This window comes from Bos grunniens, chromosome 3 (assembly GCF_055505025.1).
Source record: "Bos grunniens cultivar Pamir isolate PY7600 chromosome 3, Bosgru_T2T1.0, whole genome shotgun sequence".
NCBI classification, from domain to species: Eukaryota; Metazoa; Chordata; class Mammalia; order Artiodactyla; family Bovidae; genus Bos; species Bos grunniens.
Genome location: NC_141167.1, coordinates 75702566 through 75724178, shown reverse-complemented (window position 1 = coordinate 75724178; position 21613 = coordinate 75702566). Strand labels below are relative to the sequence as shown.

General features: G+C 34.7%; 1 protein-coding gene across 1 annotated transcript in view; it reads left to right on the top strand.

Moving 5' to 3' along the window:
• DPYD (dihydropyrimidine dehydrogenase) overlaps positions 1 to 21613 on the top strand; it is a 927694-nt gene that overhangs the window by 223740 nt on the left and 682341 nt on the right. Inside the window, exon 5 of the mRNA XM_086391370.1 lies at positions 11509 to 11670. Coding sequence (XP_086247496.1) covers positions 11509 to 11670 — 162 coding nt within the window. The remainder of the gene's footprint in view (positions 1 to 11508; positions 11671 to 21613) is intronic.

Sequence of the window (21613 nt, the reverse complement as noted above, 5' to 3'; positions counted from 1 at the left end):
TCCTGAATGTCTTTGACTCTAAATAGCAGATCTCTATACACAGAGTTATCTGCCATTTCTTCAAAGTTATTTGTAAGAGGTGAATTGCAAAGATGACTTCTCAATTATTGCTTAATGTTGTTTCAGCCCATTTTCAAAACCATGTTTCTATGTTCTGTGATATATGCCAATACTTTCTTTTTTTAGGTTTAACTGTGTCTTCTTCACATTCCCAGTATTTCCGCTCCCTTTTTGAGAATTTCCACATAATCTATACATAAGTCTTCCCAGCTAGTCCCTTAGTACTGGCACCCTTCTATGAATATTAAAAAACTTCAATTAAATACCAAATTCTTACACTGGCAGTGAAGGTTCTCCATAATATAGTTCAAGCATATTTTCCAAATATATCTCCTAATCATCATTTCCTGAGTGAATAAACTCTTAGCCAAACTGCCAAGTCATCACACCAAATTTTGATTATTTACTCATTTCAGTCCACAACAACTTGTATGTCCTTCCCTCTCATCTCTTAGTTCTGTCAACTCGAGTCATTTGAATGCCACCAGTTTTAAAACTAAGTCTAAACCTTAGCCTGAAATGACCTCTTATACTGATAGCAAAGCAGTTTGATTTCAGAGAGTGAATATTTGCCTTAAAAAAATTGCCTTGGTGATTTTTTATTTAAGAAATGTTCAATAATACTTATTACTTTTTAAGAATTCTATAGCCTCCTACAGGAATACTCCCAAGCTCATTCTGTGAGGCTACTATCACTCTGATACCAAAACCAAAGATATTACACAAAAAAAGATAGACCAATATCACTGATGAACATAGACACAAAATATCCTCAACAGAATGCTAACAAAAAGAATTCAGCAACATGTTTAAAGGATCATACACCATAATCAAGTAGGATTTATCCCAGAAGTGCAAGAAATTTTCATTCTACACAAATCAATGTGATACATTGTATTAACAAACTGAAGAATAAAAACCATGATTGCCTAAATCAATGCAGAAAAAGCTTTTGACAAAAGTCAACATCCAATTATAACTTAAACTCTCCAGAAATTGCACATAGAGGGAACTTACCTCAACAAAATAAAAGCCATCTATGATAACACCATAGCAAACAGCATTCTCAATGGTGAAAAACTGAAAGCATTTCCTGTAAGATCAGGAACAAGGGAAGGATTTCCACTCTCACCTCTTTTATTCAACATAGTTTTGGAAGTCCTAGCCATGACAGTCATAGAAGAAAAAGAATTAAAAGAATGCAAAGTAAAAAATAGGTAAAACTGTCACTGTTTGTAAATAGTAGAATGATACTATATGTAGAAAACTCTAAATCCTAAAGATGCTACCAGAAAACTACTAAAGCTCATCAATGAATTTAGTAATGTTGCCATACACAAAATTAATATACAGAAATCTCTTGCTTTTCTATACACTAACCACAAAAGATCAGAAAGAAATTAAGGAAATAATACAATTTGCCACTGCAACAAAACGAATATCTAGTAATAAGCCTACCTAAAGAGTCAAAAGACATTAACTCAGAAACTGTAAGATATTGACAAAAAAATCAAGGACTGCACAAACAGGTGGAGAGATATACCATGTTCTTGGATTGGAAGAATCAATATTGTGAAAATGACTCTACTACCCAAAGTAATCTATAGATTCAGTGCAGTCCCTATCAAATTACAAAGGGTATTTCTCACAGAATTAGAGCAAAAAAAAAAAAAATTACAATTTGTGTGGAAATACAAAAGACCTCAGGTAGCCAAAACAGTCTTAAGAAAGAAAAACAAAGCTGGAAGTATCAAGCTCCCTGACTTCAGAGTATAAAGTACTGTGTCAGTTGCTCAGTTGTGTCTGACTCTCTGCACTCCATGGACTGTAGCCTGCCAGGCTCCTCCGTGCTTGGGATTTCCAGGCGAGAATACTGGAATGGGTTGCCATTTCCTCAGAGGATCTTGTCTAGCCAGGGATCGAACCTATGCCTCTGTGTTTCTTGCATTGTCAGTCAGATTCTTTACTGCTGCACCACCTGGGAAGTCCATAGACTGAACTACAAAACTACAGTAATCAAGACAGTATGGTACTGGCACAAAAATAGAAATATAGATCGATGGGTCAGGACAGAAAGCCCAAAGAGAAATCCATGTGCCTATGGTCACCTAGGAGGAGACAAGAATATATAATGGAGAAAAGAATTTTTTTTTAATAAGTGGTGCTGGGCAAACTGAATAGCTGCATGTGAAAGAATGAAACTAAAACCCTCTATAATACCATACACAAAAATAAACTCAAAATTGACTAAAAACTTAAATGTAAGGCTGGGCACTATAAAACTCTTAGAGGAAACCATAGGCAGAATCCTCTTTGACATGAATCAAGGCAAGATCTTTTGTAACCTACCTGCTAGAATAATGAAAATAAAAACAAAAATAAACAAATGAGACCTAATATAACTTAAAAGCTTTTGCACAGCAAAGGAAACCATAAATTAAATGAAAATACAGCCCTCAGAATGGGAGCATATATTTGCAAATGAAGCAACTGACAAGGGATTAATCCCCCAAATATACAAACAGCTTATGCAGCTCAATATAAAAAACAAAAACAAATAACCCAATCAAAAAAATGGATGGAATACCTAAATAGACATTCTCCAAAAAGACAGACAGATGGGCAACAGACGACAAAGTCTTCAACATTGCTAATTATTAGAGAAATGCAAAGCAGAACTACAATGATGTATCACCTAACACAGGTCAGAATGACCATCATCAAAAAATATACCAATAACAAATGCTGGAGAGCATGTGGATAAAAGGGAACTGTCTTGCACTTTTGGTGGGAATGTAAATTGGTACAGCCACTATGGAGAACAGTATGGAGGTTTCTTAAAAAAACTAAAAATACAATTACCATATGCCCCAGCAGTCCCCCTCCTGGGTAACTCCTAGATAAAACCATAATTACAAAAGATACATGTACCCCAATGTTCATTACAGCACCATTTGCAATAGCCAGGACATGGAAGCAACCTAGATGTCCATTGATAGATGAACGGATTAAGAAGACGTGGTACCTATATACACTGGAATATTACTGAGCCATAAAGAGGAACACAATTGTGCAATTTGCAGAGGTGTGGATGGACATAGAGACTGGTACAGATTGAAATAAATCAGAATGAAAAAACAAAGATCACATAATATCACATGTATGGAATCTAGAAAAATGATACAGATTAACTTATTAGCAAAGCAGACATAGAAACATAGAAATAGAGAACTGACATATGGATACCACGGAAGGAAAGAGGGGTGGGATTGGAAGATTGAGTTGATCTATATATATATATATATATATATAATGTTTAAAATAGATAACTAATGAGAACATACTATATAACACAAAAAACCCTACTCAGTACTCTATAGTGACCTAAATGGGAAGGAAATCCCAAAAAGAGAGGATATGTGTATATGTATAACCAATTTACTTTGCTATACAGCAGAAACTAACACAATATTGTAAGGCAACTATATTCCAATAAAAATTAATTATAGCATCCTATAATTTTATTTTGGTATAAGGGTTATACTTGAAGCTGTGAGATTGTTGATGAGTTACTAGACAGTTTTATTGTCAATGATAGGCTGTGATAGATCAGGTCCTGGTTTGACAGCTGTGGCAAATGGTGAGCCATAAGTGTAATTTAAAATGTTTTGTTTCATTATATTTTATTTGTTATGACATATATATATTTTTTTCTTTCCTTCTGTCATTATTTTTTGTGTTTAAAATGAATTTGGGACTCTTAAAACAATCAGCATCCTTGTGGAAAAATCCTTCATTGTTTAATTAGATTATGTTCTTTCTCCATTTTTTCCATCAAATATCCTGACACGTTATCTGCAATTGACATTTTTTGCCATGACACTATTTTTATATTATAAAAACTTCTAATTATGCAATAGGATATTTTACTCATTGAGTCAGTCAATACATATTTGTTAATCAATCATGTCAAATGTTCCTGAGGTGACAAGTAAGATGAGGAAAGAATGCTTAAAATGACTTTGAGATTTTTCTCTAGCAGTGATTTAACTGCTAGTTTAATTGTAGGTGCTGAGTTAGAGGATCAGTGGGTTTAAGTAGGAACTAAGGAAGTTTGCTTAGGAATAGAAGATTAATTTTAAGTTACTAACTGTTTGGTATGAACAGTTTTATGTTTGCCATTATTAGGTAAAATTATCCAAAACCATAACTAAGACAATGAAATAAGTCTGTATCAGTTTGCTGCTATAGTAAAGCATTTTGTAAGTAAATACAAGGTGATCTCTAGGTATTATTTAATTTTTAGGAAAATAAATATGAACATATTAATTAAAATATTAAACTGTAAATTTACATCTTTTCTTTTAGATTTGTGTACAGTAGAGATGCAATTTATCCTTTTTTAGTAGAAAAAAAATTCCAAAAATTTTATTTTATTCCCTTCCAGGATACTGATGGCTCGATTGATAAAGAATCTGCCTGCAATGCAGGAGACATCCTGCAATATAGGAGACCCAGGTTCGATCCCTGGGTCAGGGAAATCCCCTGGAGAAGGAAAAGGCAACCCCCTCCAGTATTCTTGCATTGGAAATTCCTTGGACAGAGGAGCCTGGCAGGCTACAGTCCATGGAGTTGCAAGAGTAGGAAATGACTTAGAGACTAAACCACAGGATATTGTCCAGTTTTGCATCTAATTTAGCAATCTTATTCAAATATCCCTTTGCTAAAAGTTTTTAATTTTTACAAGAATTATTTTTATTGCCTTCCACAGTGCCTATATAATTTCCAGTCCTATATGTATACTTTTTAAAAATATAACAGCTTTTTTGAGATATAACTCATTTTCCATACAATTTGCCAAAATACAGGGCATAGTTCAGTGATGGCAAATATATTTGCAGTTACACTCATTACTGCAATCAAATTGAGCATATTTTTATCATCCCAAAATCAAATCGTATACCTATTAGCAGCTGTTTTCCATTTCTTTTCCGAGCCCCAGTCATAGACCATTATCAATCTGTCTTCTGTCTCTTTATTTTTGCCTATCCTAGATATTTTCTATAAACAAAAACACAGAATATGTAGTCTTTTGTGAGTAACTTCTTTCACTTAGCATAGTATTTTTAAGGTTCAGCCATGTTGTAGGGTTTATCATTACTTCAGTACTTTTTATTGCCAAATAACATAGTAACATAGATTATATGGATATATGTTTTTTAGCCTTACATCAGTTGATGGATAATGGAGTTGTTTTTTGTTTGTTTGTTTGTTTTAGCCTTAGAAATAACACTGCTATGAGCATTAGTGTACAAAGTTTTGCATAGATAAATTTTGTAAATGTTCTTGAGTGCACACCAAAGAGGGAAATTCCTGAATCTCATGGTAACTTCACTCTTAAAACTGAAGAGCTGCCAAACTAATTTTCAAAGCAGCTATATCATTTTCCAATCCCATCAGTAGTAGATGAGGGTTCCAATTTCTTCACATCCTTGCCAACAGCTTTTACTGTATGTCTTCTTGATTATAGCCATCCAAGTATGTGAGAAATATGTCTTTGTCATTTTGACTTGTATTTCTCTGATAATATTGAGCATCATTTCTTATGTTTGTTGATCATTTGTATATTTTTGAAAGACTATTTATACTAATATTTTGCTCACTTTAATTGGGTATTTATTTTTTATTAGTTTTTAAATTTGTTTTTATTAGTGAGTTGTAGATATTCTTTATATATTCAAGTTGGAGATTTCTTAACCGGTTTCCTCCTGGGTTGTCTTTTAACTTTTCTGATGGTATTCTTTTAATTTTGATGAAATCCAGTTTATCTTTTTTTGCTGTTGCTTGTGTTTTGTTGTCTTATATAGAAACCATTGCATAACCTAGTCATGAAGATTTACTCCTATGTTGTCTTCTAAGAGTTTTATAGGTTTAGCTCTAAAATTTAGATCTATCATCTATTTTTCAGTTCAGTTCAGTTGCTCGGTTGTGTCTGACTCTTTGTGACCCCATTGACTGCAGCACACCAGGCTTCTCTATCCATCACCAATTCCTGAAGCCTGCTCAAACTCATGTCCATTGAGTCAGTGATGCCATCCAACCATCTCATCTTCTTTCATCCCCTTCTCCTCTTGCCTCAATCTTTCCCAGCATCAGGGTCTTTTCCAATGAGTCAGTTCCCATCAGGTGGCCAAAGTATTGGTGTTTTAGTTTCACAATCAGTCCTTCCAATGAATTCAGGACTGATTTCCTTTAGGATTGACTGGTTTGATCTATTTTTAATTAACTTTTATGTATGGTATGAGGTGGAGATTCAGCTTCACTCCTTTGTATGTGAAATTTGGCTATTACTGCATCACTTGTTGAAGAGAATGTTCTTTACCTCTGGAATTCTTGGAATCCTTTTAAAAATCAATTGAACATAAATACAAAGGTCTTACTGGATTCTCAACTCATTCCATTGAGGTATATTTTTATCATTTTTCCATTACCACTTTATCTTGATTACCATAGCTGTGTGGTAAGTTATGAAATCAGAAAAATGTGATTCTTCCAAATCTGTTCTTATTTTTCAAGGTTCTTTTGGCTATTCTGATTCCCTTGGATATTCATATGAATTTTAGGGTCAGCATGACCATTTTAGCAAAGTACAAGTCAGCTAGGGTGTTTAGAGGGATTGCTTTGAGTGTATTACTATCCTGACAAGAAACTTTCCAATTATTATCATGGATCTATTTTCCATTTTTAAGTCTTATTTTTTTTCATCAGTGTTTTGTTGTCTACAGAATATATGTTTTACACTTTTTTAGTTAATATAATTCTAAGTATTTTTGATGCTCTTCTAAATATAAACATTTTCTTGATTTTATTTTTGGTTTGTTCATTGCTAATATATAGAAATACCAATTATTTTTTATGTATTTATGTTATATATTTATGGTTGCTGTGTTTCTTGTGTGTGTGTTGAAAGTGTTAGTTGCTGAGTTGTGTCCAACTCTTTGCAACCCCATGGACTGTAGCCCGCCGAACTCCTCTGTTCATGGAATTCTCCAGGCAAGAATACTGGAGTGGGTTGCCATTCCTTTCTCCAGGGGATCTTCCTGACCCAGGGATCAAACCCAGGTCTCCCTACTCTAGGCAGCCTTTTACCATCTGGGGCACCAAGGAAGCTTGTTAGTATTCTCCAGACAAGCAGAATATATCACATATAGATAAATAGATATACATATAAAATCAGTGTATATATCATTAATGTCCCAGCTCAACCACAAGAGACAAGTTTATCCTTTCTGCACCATTTTTATGCTATTTAGGTCCTCAATGGATTGTATGTTACCTACCCACATTGGGGAGAGCAATCTACTTATCTGAATCCACCAATTCAAACTAATTTCATATAGAAACACCTTCATATCCACACCTCAAAGTAATGCTCAATCTAAGCATCCCAAGGCACCAATTGATTCATAAAATTAAAGATAACAGTGCTAATAATTTTAAATTAAATTTATTATGATTTTCTATGTGAAAGATTATTTTATCATTTGTTGTTGTTGATTCGCTCAGTCATGTCTGACTCTTTGTGACTGTATGGACTACGGCATGCCAGGCTTTGCTGTCCTTCACCATCTCCCAGAGCCTGCTCAAACTCGTGTCCATTGAGTCAGTGATGCCACCCAACCATCTCATCCTCTGTCGTCCTCTTGTCCTCCTGCCTTCAATCTTTCCCAGCATCAGGGTCTTTTCCAATGAGTCGGTTCTTTGCATTGCATTAGGTGGTGAAAATATTGAAGCTTCAGCTTCAGCATCAATCCTTCTAATGAATATTTAGGATTGATTTCTGTTAGGATTGACTGGTTTGGTCTCCTTGCAGTCCAAGGGACTCTCAGGAGTCTTCTCCAACATCACAGTTCAAAATCATCAATTCTTCAGTGTTCAACCTTCTTTATGGTCCAACCTCACATCCATATATTGCTACTGGGAAAACCATAGCTTTGGCTAGACAGACCTTTGTTGGCAAAGTAATGTCTCTGCTTCTTAATACATTGTCTAGGTCAGTCATAGCTTTTCTTCCAAGGAGCAAGTGTGTTTTAATTTCATGGCTGCAGTCACCATCTGCAGTGATTTTAAATCCCAAGAAAATAAAGTCTGTCATTGTTTCCATTGTTTCCCCATCTAATTGCCATGAAGTGATGGGACTAGGTGCCATAATCTTTGTTTTTTGAATGTTGAGTTTTAAGGCAGCTTTTTCACTCTCCTCTTTCACTTTCATCAAGAGGCTCTTTAGTTCCTCTTCACTTTTTGCCATAAGGGTGATGTCATCTGTATATCTGAGGTTATTGATATTTCTTCCAGCAATCTTGATCCCAACTTATGCTTCATCCAGCCTGGCATTTTGCATTTTGCATTCATCATAATTGGAAATAATTTTACTTCTTCCTTTGCAATCTGAATAGCACTTACTTCTCTTCCTTGTCAAATTATCTGGTAGATTTTCTGTACTGTGCTAATTAGAAACACATCCTTTGTTCGTGATCTTTGGGAGGAAGCATTCAGTTTTCACCATAAAATAAGATGTTAGCTGTTGGATTTACATAGAGGTCCTTTATCAGAGAATAAGTTGATTTGTGTTTGTGGTTTGTTGTAAGTTTTTACCATAAGTTTTGTTGGAGTTTGTCAAATGCTTTGCTGCATCTTTTGAGATGATTGTGTGATTTCTATTCTTTATTCTATTGATACAGTGTATTTGGCATAATAAACCAATCTTGCATTTCTGGGTTAAATTAGATATGTGTACTTTGGAGGTATTTATTACGAATTGATGTACATATTTGAATATTTTATAGAATTCATCATTTAAACCAAATCATCTTCAAATGCTTTTTTAATCAACTTTGCTATTTAATGAATTTTTATTTATTAATATATGAATAATATCTTTGGCTTATTTTTTGTATATGCTCTTTCTATATGTTTAAGAGAGTCCAATGTTAATTTTTGAAAATTAGACTTTGCCAGTTAAATGCTTTATTATTGGTCCTTATTAGTGATACTAACATACCATCACAAAGATATTGGTAAATGTGACCAAATTTAGAGAAAGAAGCCGATCTTAATCTTTTGAATTAAGAGTAAAAGACATGCCTCATAGTTTTAAAATGGACTGATGAAAGATCAAAACTAAAGAAACTATATAAACAAAAATCATCTGATGAAGTATAAAGAATAATCTAATGGGCTTGCTGTCTACCTTCCTAATTATAATGAAAAGAGCTTTGTGTTTCTTTTACAGTGTGGTATGTGCTATAACTGAATAATAATATCATAACTAAATTTTATAATCTATTGAGTAATGAACAGTAGACTTTCATATGAAATTATACCTTAGTACTTAAGAGTATACAGCCACAATATGGCTTTGGATTCTGACTCTGCCATGTATATACTATATGATCCCTTGGCAAATTATTTACCCTTTATATTTCACTTTCCTTATTTATAACTTGAATCTCATAACACATTTCTACTAGCTATTCAGAAAATGTGTATTGAAGAGTCATTTACATATGTTAGATGTGACTGTTGGTTGCTAAGTAGACACTGAATAAGAGAAATATTGTTAATCCACCATGGATGCTGTTAAAACCATGCATTTAGATCTATTTTTAAATGTTTCATTCAGTTATTCAGTATAAGTTTGATTATTTTTTAAATAATTATATTATGATTGTATTTTTATTGTTTCATGTATTTTGTGTATCTTTTTGCCTGAATTTTTATTAAAATTAAATTAAAGGTTTTATCTGCTAGCATTATGTTCTGTATCACCTGTGGGTCTGCTTCATTAATTTACTTTTTATCTAGTTATCAAAGATTTAATTCTATTTTTTTCTCATGCCTAGAAATTTTTTCTTGAGTGCTAGATATATTAAATAAGATGATTGATGTTAAAAACTTAGATAAAGACCTGGTAAAGTGTCAGAAATGTAGTACAGAGTCAATAAATAGTAAAGATTAATGCTGTTCTTTATTATCCTCAATATTTTATCTAGGAATTTGTATTTATGATTGAAATTAGTCGTGGAAATAATGTATGTTTTCAAAGACTTTCAAATGTACTTTAAGTAAAAGCTGAAAAAAATAAAGCATCTGTTTCATATTGTTAAGTACATTCTTCCTTATCTTCTTTTAAAATGTATTTTAGAGTATTTTTATATGGGAAAATGGACAAAGAATTTTATTCCAGTTTCACCTATTAACATATAACATTGTATAGCACATTTGTTACAACTAATGAAACATTATTAATGTGTTGTTGGTGGTGGTTTAGTCGCTAAGTTATGTCCTACTCTTGTGATCCCATGGTCTGTAGCCTGCCAAGCTCCGCTGTCCATAGCATTTTTCAGGCAAGAATATTGGAGTGGGTTGACATTTCCTTCTCTAGGGGATCTTCCCAACCCAGGAGTCGAACCCAGGTCTCCTGCATTGCAGGCAGATTCTTGACCGACTGAGCTATGAGGGAAGCCCAATATGTTATTATTATTAACTAAAGTTTATATTTTCTTCAGATTTCCTTCGTTTTTACTTCATGTCCTTTTTCTGATCCAGGATCCTCTCTAAAATAACAGATTGCATTTAGATGTCACATCTCCTTGGGGATCTTTTGACTGTTACAGTTTCTCAAAATAATCCTTATTTTTGACAAAATACTTAACAGCTTTGAAGAATACTAGTCAGATTCAATTTTAAATTTTCATGAAAGGAAAACATATTTCTGAAATGTTCAACGTATTTTCATTATTCAGTAAAAAATGATGTATTTGTATAATTTATGAACAAGTAGGATTCCAAAAATTCTTAATGAAACGCAAAAGATTCTAAACTAGTCTATAATAGTCAAATGTGTGGAAGGGAGTGATGAGGAATGAACTTAACAGTCTAGTCTTGTATAATGAGTTTCATCTGCATATTTGGTTAATAGGTTGTTACTGAAGGATGATACTCAACACAAGAGTGTTAAAATACATAGTATCCGTGGACAAACCAGATGAATTGAATGGAAAGAGAGACCTGGCCACCCTTAATATTGTCACATCATGGAGTATATCCTGAATTACCTGAGCATAATTTTTTTTTCTTTAGTTTTAAGGTTTAGGTTTTAAGCCTGTTCAAGCAATCTACTTAACTAACTTTTGTTAAAACTGAAAAGAAATATTTGTAGCAGGATAGAATTAGATGGTTTATTTTAAATTTCAATTTACCAAATCTCATTATTCATTATTAATATATATGTATTGGACGTGTATATTTTACTATGCTAACTTGATGGATTCTGATGCTAAAGACTATTATAACCTCTGCATCTTATACACTGATCTAATAGAAAAAAGCCATCATAATTTGAATGTTAAGAGGTACATTGTTACATAAGAACATTTTATTTTGCAGAACTATTATGGAGCTGCTAAGATGATATTTTCTGACAACCCACTTGGTCTGACCTGTGGAATGGTATGCCCCACCTCTGATCTTTGTGTAGGTGGATGTAATTTGTATGCCACTGAAGAGGGACCAATTAATATTGGTGGATTGCAGCAATATGCTACTGAGGTATGTAAGATGTACAATTGTTTTTTCTATCCCTGAAGCACGAAAATCTTAAAATAACTTTAATCCTGAAGCTTTGTTGATATCCAACATTTTTAGTGTGATATACAGCTACAGTTTAAGTATTTTGTGTCATAAACGATGTTTTTATTCAATGACTTGGCTTCAAAAATGAAATTTCTAAAACCATATGTCAAATTAATTGTAATCCCAGAAGGTTATTAAAATACTTTCACTGAAAGTTATATAAATTGGAGTATCTGAAAATAGAATTTATTCATTAACTTTACATTGGAGTGTGGCTAGGGGGTCCCATTATGGGAAAATAAAAAACAAACTATCTTAACTAGTTCTTTTTCCTGAAACCATCTTTAATCTTCACAGCTTGAAAGAATACATCAGCATTCTTCTATAATATTTTTTGAGTAATAGAGGTTATAGAATTATCAAAAACCCTCAAACTGAATAATATTTTTTAACATTAGATTTTGTGAACCTGTGGATTGAAAGCAGATGTGTTTTTTGGATGAAAATTTATAATGAAATAATATGAAAACATTTTGTCCCTATTTTCTTATAAGTTTTGGCCATGTCTTTCTTTTTTAATGAATCCTTTTTAATGACTTTGAAGCTCTGGGACATCTTATTCTCTCTGGGGCCTCCTTTTTGGAGTCAACTACCAGATCCATTCCTGTGTATCATTTAAATGATCAGCTTATATGGAGGTTACAGTAGAATTTTGTAATCCTTGGGGTCTGTTTGGCTAGAAGACCAAATTAAATAACCTGTCAGCACTAGATTTTTAATTAATGACTTCTCTGTCTGATGTTGTCAACTCAAACACAACGTATTCTTTCTTTTTAGGACCCTTCTCATAATATCCCTCAAGCTTAAATCTTACTTTGCTTTTAGTAATAAATCAGGTTTTTATTCCCTTCCTGCTTTCTGACAGGTTAATTCTAAGGAAGGGCTCCTGGGAGTGAGAAAATAGAAACAATTTGAGGTTGTGAGTTGTTGCAATAAATTCTTGTATTTAATTTCTTCTCCTACCAAATTCAAAATTGCATTGGTTTACCTGACCAGTGCAAGGTATGATCTTTACAACCTGAGACAATCCCTAGTTGATGGAGAAGATTCACTTGAATTCTTCCACATTTTTCTTTGGGGACTCATTGTCTCTTCATTAAAACGGGGCAGGCTTGCAAGGATGTAGTAAGTAAAAGGTCACACAGTATCTATATAAACTAACACTGCATTTCAAAGCAAAATCAGTTAAAATAATGTTATTTGTCTGTGGTTTGGACTAGAGAGGGAGGGAGGGAGGAAGGAGAGGGGAGAAGGGGAAAAGAGAGAAAGGAAACAGTGAAGGGGGGTGGGGAGAGTGGGGAGAAAGGGAAACATCATTCCTCTGAGAACTCTGTTTTAATGAGGTCGTACCACTGCTTTCCAAAGCAAAGTCTATTTATTTCAGACATAGCATAGATTAGGATGGCATTAGATGCATTTTAAGAGACTCATGGAATTTAGGTAGCAATGTATCTTCTTATTACATTCCATTTATGCTTCTTATTACTGTGGCTTCAAATATATCTATCAAATTATAAATAAAAATATCCCAGTGGAACTACATAGGAAGGCTTTCATTTTTTTTTTTTTTAAGTTGACTACTTAAGGCAATTTATTTTAGAGAGTTCTGTCAAAGGGTTGTTTACTTAAATTTACCCAACAGTCAAAGTTGTTGTGAAGGTAAGCAGTACTGGATTCACAGATACAGGAAACAGACTTGTGCTTACCAAAAGGGAGAGGGAATGGGAGTAACACACTGGGGATATGAGATTAGCAGATACAAACTGCTATGTATAAAATAGAGAAGCAACCAGGATATACTAGATAGCACAGGGAATTATTATCTTATAATAACCTAAAGGGAGTATAATCTGCAAAAATACTGAATCACTATGGTGTATCCTGAAACTAGGGCTTCCTAGATGACGCAGTGGTAAAGAATCTGCCTGCCAGTGCAGGAGACGGAAGAGATGCTCGTTTGATCCCTGGGTCAGGAAGATCCCCTGGAGTAGAAAATGGCAACCCCGTCCAGAATTCTTGTCTGGGAAATCCCATGGACAGAGGAGCCTGGAGGGCTACAGTCAGTGGGTTCCAAAAGAGCTGGACATGACTGAGCGGTTACACATACACATAACCTGAAACTAACACTAAATCAACTCAATGAAAATAATAAGCATAATGCAATGAATTAATTGACTGCCACTGTAAAGAAAGAGTACAACTTTTAAAATAATTCTAAAATAAAAATATTAAATAATGTTATAAATAATATATGCAAATACCATTACTCTTCCAAACTACTAAACTATTGATAGGAGTACTTAAGTAAAAGCTGAACATGATATATAAATAATTTGATGTTTGTTTGATAAAATAATGATTGATTTTTGACTTTTAAAGAATTATAAATCTATTTTTCAACCAAATTAAGCAAAGGTTAGGAGAGCAGAGTAAAATAGTATGGTATTTTTCAAAAATGTTTTTCCTATAATTTATATGTGTATATATTTCTGTAATATATATGTGATTTTTGAAATATCAACTCCATAGTCTACCTTTATTATTTAAATCCATACTTAGATTATACCTTTCCATTTAAACATGGGCATATGATTTAGAACATGTAATAGAAATGTATGTAGTATGTAGTAGAAAAGGAATAAATCACATAGAGGATAGCATGAGGAGGATCAGGAGACCAGCTACTTTAACTACTTTTGTTTTGTCCTGTATTGTCAATCCTGTGCTGTCCCCACATCTGCAGTGACTTTGCTTCATACACTTTTGCACATGTGAGACAGAAAGACTACAGAATGATTCTAGATCTCTCTAGGGGGCAGTTTTTTCTTAGTTCAGTTAAGTATAACAATAGTGCTTCAAATAAATAATTTGGAAATAATAGCTTGCTGTGGATTTTCTTATCAATTTCATCAGTGTCTTAAATTTCTCTATATAGATTTAATACTTGAAATTTTTATGTTGACATGTCTTTGATCATTTAGTTGACTTATTAAGAAATCATATATTTATTACATTTAAATAACCAACTACACTCTCATTGCCTCTCAAATTTAACTAATGAATTGCTGCAAAAGGATAATGAAGAATGCATCTTTCTACTAATTTCCCAAAGTTTGAAAAATAACTATAAATAGAGAATTAACTGCATGTCAAATCACTTCCTTTCCACTGATATTAAAGAGTTTTAGGAACAATTTAGAAAAATTAAAATTCCAAGGTTCTAAAGGCTGGATGGCATCACTGACTCGATGGACATGAGTCTGAGTGAACTCCGGGAGTTGGTGATGGACAGGGAGGCCTGGCGCGCTGCGATTCATGGGGTCGCAAAGAGACGGACACGACTGAGTGACTGAACTGAACTGAACTGAAAGTTTGACTCTAAATCTTAAAATGAATGAGGCTCAGAAGATTAGTACTTAAGGTTGCTGGCTCAATTATGAATTTTTAGGAATACATTAGATTATGAAACTGGTATCAGAAAACAGTACTTGTTTTTCACAGTAAATGTTCTATGGGATTATATTAATACCCATTAAACATACTGTTTTGCATGGCATATACTCCTTGCACTGTACTTTGAATTTCCTTTTTATACTTTTAGTTAAGAACAGAACTGAATTATTCTTTAGATTTTTCTTTAACTGTATTTTTCAGGTCTTTTATATCAGCTCTCATTTGAAATACCCTATTTTTGTCCCATCATCATATGCTATTTATATACTATCATTTGCTATTTTTACTTATTTCCATAATTTATTGAATAGGCATACTTCAAATCAAATTGACTAGTGCTTATAACATAATAAAAAATACACTGATATAGTTCAAACAATCAGGTATTATGAGGCTGCATTAAGTAAACTAGTAAAATTATTTGAATGACATCAACATGTTTTGTTAAATGCTGCAGTCAATAATTTAAAGAATTGTGAGTGAAGAAGGAACATGATTACTTGAGTTAGTGATTATTTTAATAAGACAAATAATCCTACGGTATCTTCAACTTGAACATGGAGTTGCTAGAAGCTTTAAACTTTTGATGTCCACAGTTATATTGGCGGAGGATATAGAGACACATGTACACTAAAAAATAATAGAATGTTATGTCTTTTTTCAAATAATATATTTTTGTGATGCATCTTCCCATCTATCAAATAGATAAGTATAGAAGAAGAAAAAATTAGGTGTAGTCCTCATATTAAAATCAATTACTGCAAAAAAGTGCATAAACTGAAATGTGAGATTAGGTATACTCTATGCTGCAAAGAGCAATATTGCATAGGAACCTGGAATGTCAGGTCCATGAGTCAAGGCAAATTGGAAGTGGTCAAACAGGAGGCAAGAGTGAACGTTGATATTCTAGGAATCAGTGAACTAAAATGGACTGGAATGGGTAAATTTAACTCAGATAACCATTATATCTACTACTGTGGGCAGGAATCCCTTAGAAGAAATGGAGTAGCCATCATGGTCAACAAAAGAGTCTGAAATGCAGTACTTGGATGCAGTCTCAAAAAATGACAGAATGATCTCTGTTCGTTTCCAAGGCAAACCATTCACTATCACAGTAATCCAAGTCTGTGCCCCAGCCAGTAACACTGAAGAAGCGGAAGCTGAATGGTTCTATGAAGACCTACAAGACCTTTTAGAATTAATACCCAAAAAAGATGTCCTTTTCATTATAGGGGACTGGAATGCAAAAGTAGGAAGTCAAGAAACACCTGGAGTAAAAGGCAAATTTGGCCTTGGAATACCGACTGAAGCAGGGCAAAGACTAATAGAGTTTTGCCAAGAGAACGCACTGGTCATAGCAAAAACCCTCTTCCAACAACACAAGAGAAGACTCTACACATGGACATCACCAGATGGTCAACACCGAAATCAGATTGATTATATTCTTTGCAGCCAAAGATGGAGAAGCTCTATGCAGTCAGCAAAAACAAGACCGGTAGCTGACTGCGGCTCAGATCATGAGTTCCTTATTGCCAAATTCAGATTTAAATTGAAAAAAGTAAGGAAAACTACTAGACCATTCAGGTATGACCTAAATCAAACCCCTTATGATTATACAGTGGAAGTGAGAAATAGATTTAAGGGACTAGTTCTGATAGATAAGGTGCCTGATGAATTATGGATGGAGGTTCATGACATTATACAGGAGACAGGGATCAAGACCATCACCATGGAAAAGAAATGCAAAAAAGCAAAATGGCTGTCTGAGTAGGCCTTACAATAGCTTTGAAAAGAAGAGAAGCAAAAAGCAAAGTAGAAAAGGAAAGATATAAGCATCTGAATGCAGAGTTCCAAAGAATAGCAAGAAGAGATAAGAAAGCCTTCCTCAGTGATCAATGCAAAGAAATAGAGGAATACCACAGAATGGGAAAGACTAGAGATCTCTTCAAGAATTAGAGATACCAAGGGAACATTTCATGCAAAGATGGGCTCAATAAAGGACAGAAATGGTATGGACCCAACAGAAGCAGAAGATATTAAGAAGAGGTGGTAAGAATACACAGAAAAACTGTACAAAAAAGATCTTCATGACCAAGATAATCACGATGGTATAATCACTAAACCAAAGGGCCAGATATCCTGGAATGTGAAGTCAAGTGGGCCTTGGAAAGCATCACTATGAACAAAGCTAGCGGAGGTGATGGAATTCCAGTTGAGCTATTTCAAATCCTGAAAGATGATGCTGTGAAAGTGCTGCACTCAATATGCCAGCAAATTTGGAAAACTCAGCAGTGGCCACAGGACTGGAAAAGACCAGTTTTCATTCCAATCCCAAAGAAAGGCAATGCCAAAGAATGCTCAAACTACCACATAATTGCACTCATCTCACACGCTAGTAAAGGAATGCTCAAAATTCTCCAAGCCAGGCTTCAGCAATATGTGAACTGTGAACTTCCACATGTTCAAGCTGGTTTTAGAAAAGGCAGAGGAACCAGAGATCAAATTGCCAACATCCGCTGGATCATGGAAAAAGCAAGAGAGTTCCAGAAAAGCATATATTTCTGCTTTATTGACTATGCCAAAGCCTTTGACTGTGTGGGTCACAATAGACTGTGGAAAAGTCTGAAAGAGATGGGAATATCAGACCACCTGACCTGCCTCTTGAGAAACCTGTATGCAGGTCAAGAAGCAACAGTTAGAACTGGACATGGAACAACAGACTGGTTCCAAACAGGAAAAGGAGTATGTCAAGGCTGTATTTTATCACCCTGCTTATTTAACTTCTATGCAGAGTACATCATGAGAAACGCTGGGCTGGAAGAAGCACAAGCTGGAATCAAGATTGCCAGGAGAAATATCAGTAACCTCAGATATGCAAATGACACCACCCTTTTGACAGAAAGTGAAGAGGAACTAAAGAGCCTCTTGATGAAAGTGAAAGTGGAGAGTGAAAAAGTTGGCTTAAAGCTCAACATTCAGAAAACTAAGATCATGCCATCTGGTTCCATCACTTCATGGCAAATAGATGGGGAAACAGTGGAAACAGTGTCAGACTTTATTTTTTTTGGCTCCAAAATCACTGCAAATGGTGATTGCAGCCATGAAATTAAAAGACACTTACTCCTTGGAAGGAAAGTTATGACCAACCTAGATAGCATATTGAAAAGCAGAGACATTACTTTGCCAAAAAAGGTTCGTCTAGTCAAGGCTATGGTTTTTCCAGTGGTCACGTATGGATGTGAGAGTTGGACTGTGAAGAAAGCTGAGCGACAAAGAATTGATGCCTTTGAACTGTGGTGTTGGAGAAGACTCCTGAGAGTCCCTTGGACTGCAAGGAGATCCGACCAGTCCATTCTGAAGGAGATCAGCCCTGGGTGTTCTTTGGAGGGAATGATGCTAAAGCTGAAACTCCAGTACTTTGGCCACCTCATTCAAAGAGTTGACTCATCGGAAAAGACTTCTGACGCTGTGAGGGATTGTGGGCAGGAGGAGAAGGGGACGGCAGAGGATGAGATGGCTGGATGGCATCACCGACTCAATGGACGTGAGTTTGAGTGAATTCCGGGAGTTGGTGATGGACAGGGAGGCCTGGTGTGCTGCAATTCATGGTGTCGCAAGAGTCGGACATGACTGAGTGACTGAACTGAACTGAACTGATGTCTTATGTCAGTTGCTTTGTAAGTTAATCATGCAAAAGACTGGAAGAATGAATGAGAACACTGTTAACAATTAGTGCAGTTCAGCAGAGCAAACCTGCACTATCCCAAGAAAAGTGGCTTATATGAACACCAAGTGTATTATTACACTCCCAGTAGTTAAGGATTTAATTAATCAAACAAACACTGATTGAGCATTGATTAGAATTAAGCATTGTTGTAGGCTGCTTACACATACTACATGTCCTGAAATTCCTTAGTGACTTGATAAGGCGTATGCATTTACATTAGCATCTTTAGACTAATAATCCATCTCCATTAATATTCCTTGTTTGGTTCCGGAGGTGAGTAGACCTTAGTACAAAAAACAGGATCAGATGGGGGGGGGGGGCGCAATGTAGAGTCATAATACCTATACTTGTATAGCGCCTCAATGCTTTTTTGTAATATCTCATTTAAAAATATTGATAACCATTAAGACGTGTAAAGTTCTAATATTTTCCCCATTTTGGGCTTAAGGAAATGAAGGATCAAAATGCTTCTAAACTGATGGTTAATTGGACAAACTCCTTTAGCCCTGGACAATGTTAGGTACTGTACTTAGAAATTGATCATACTCAAAATAACCCTCTAGATAAATGTTATCATCTTCATTGTATGTATGAGTAATAAGAGGGTCATACAAGTTCATATATAATAAAGGGCAGATATAGAGTAAAAAGCCTCAGATTTCTTTATTTCACAAACCCTCACTTGCCCAACCTAATATTAGGTCATTATTACAAAGTCAAAGTAAACTTGAATTTTCTGGCTGCAACCTCCCAGTGTTACACCTTGGTGTCTGAACCACAGATACCTCAGTTACTGTACCTTGTTGCTGTTGTTTGTCGTGTAGTCATGTCTGCCTCTTTTGTGACACCACTGACTGTAGCCCTCCAGGCTCCTCGGCCCATGGGATTTCCCAGGCAAGAATACTAGAGTGGGTTGACATTTCTTCTCCAAGGGATCTTCCCAACCCACCCAGTTGAACCCAGGCTCTTCTATGTTGCAGAGGATTCTTTACTGCTGAGCCACCAGGGAAGCAGTCCAAGGGACTTTCAAGAGTCTTCAACACCACAGTTCAAAAGCATCCATTCTTACGACTTAGCCACTAGGAAAGCCCCGGCATAGAAACATTCAACAGTAGATAGGGGACTTGGACCACTGTCTGCTAGTCTCTACATAAGCAAACCATCAGGGGCTGCTGGGGAGTTTGACTGCTGTGGGGTAGTAGGTACCAAAAGCTTTATGCATGGTAGAGAACTGGATTCAACTACCCCTGGTAGAAAGTTTGAAAAAAAAAAAAGAACAGGGCTTGGGCTGGTATGAAGCTGCAGAGAGCTATGTCTCAGTGTTTTAGGCATGTGCCTAGTGGCCCAGTAACTTGCTTCTGTATTGTCTGTAAGTATTACCTGGAGACTGGAGCTCTGGGCCTCCACTAAGAGACTTGGTTCTGCAGTGGTGGAGAGGGAGAGGAGTGATACGGGGTGGAAAGTATTGTGTACTTCATGTAAGAAGCAGGAAGGTAAGTGCAAAAACAGAAAATTTTTTCTCACTGGAAGTCTAAAACCTAAAGTTCAAAACAACATTAGAAAAACTAGTTCAACCAGTTTAAAAAACTAGTTAACCAGTGATAATCAAAAGACTCAAACTACAGATGATTTTATCCTAATGAAACCAAATAATATCATATTCAGGCCTTTTAAAATAAATAGAAAATAATATCCACATAAATAAGGTAAAATTATTAATAAAACTGAATTTGATATGAAATACTTGATTAGAAATATTGACTGAAATAGAAATACTAGTAAAACTTTAAATTTAGAACTGGATTAGAAATTGGTGTAGAGCAGTCTTAAAGCAGTCTTAAGGCAGTTGTAGTAGAGGGTTTTCCAAAAGAAAGGAAAGATATAAGTTCCTCATTTAGAACACGATTGTAATATTCTGAAATGCCAAGGTTCTTGAAAGAATCAGCTTCTAGGGGAAAAAAAAAGATTATTCTAAAATCAACAATCTCATTAGTATCCATAGATGTTAGAAGCCAAGAACACAGTGTTTTAAAGGAGTAGGATAAAGAACTGTATTTCTCCCTTAACAATACAAACATGAATAAAGATATTGTAAGCATTTAAAATCTAAAGTGGTTTGTCATTCACCTTGTTATAAGAATACTTAAAAAAGTTATTCTTCAGCATGATTGATACAAACTTGGAATGAAAGAGGGATGTAAGAAATGATGATGCAAGGAAACCAGAAAAATATAGTCATAAATAAAATTAACTATTGACCATAGATAAGAATGACAGCTCATTTTGGGGTGTGAAAAATAAAGATAGAGATAAAAATGTTACATAAAATTGACAAGGAAGGTGGTTGAGGTGGGAGTCAGGGGTCAGGTAGTCAGGGGTGCTAAGGGCTTTTTGTATTGAGAGAAGAGAAATACTTGATAACTTGGGAATATATTTTTTAAAACATTGAAATATCTGTGTTAAAAATTAAAAGGTAATCACATAAAATCTAGAAATGTAATTTGTAAGCAGTCATAGAAATGAAGATGGCTGAGATGGTAGAAAACTTAATCCAGTGAGAGATAGAAAAGGGAAAATAAAAATCAAGAGCATGAGGAGCAAATACAAAGCATAGGAAACAGGAAAAACAAGGCAGATAGAAGAAATAAATGCAAATACATTATTAACCACAAAACTAAC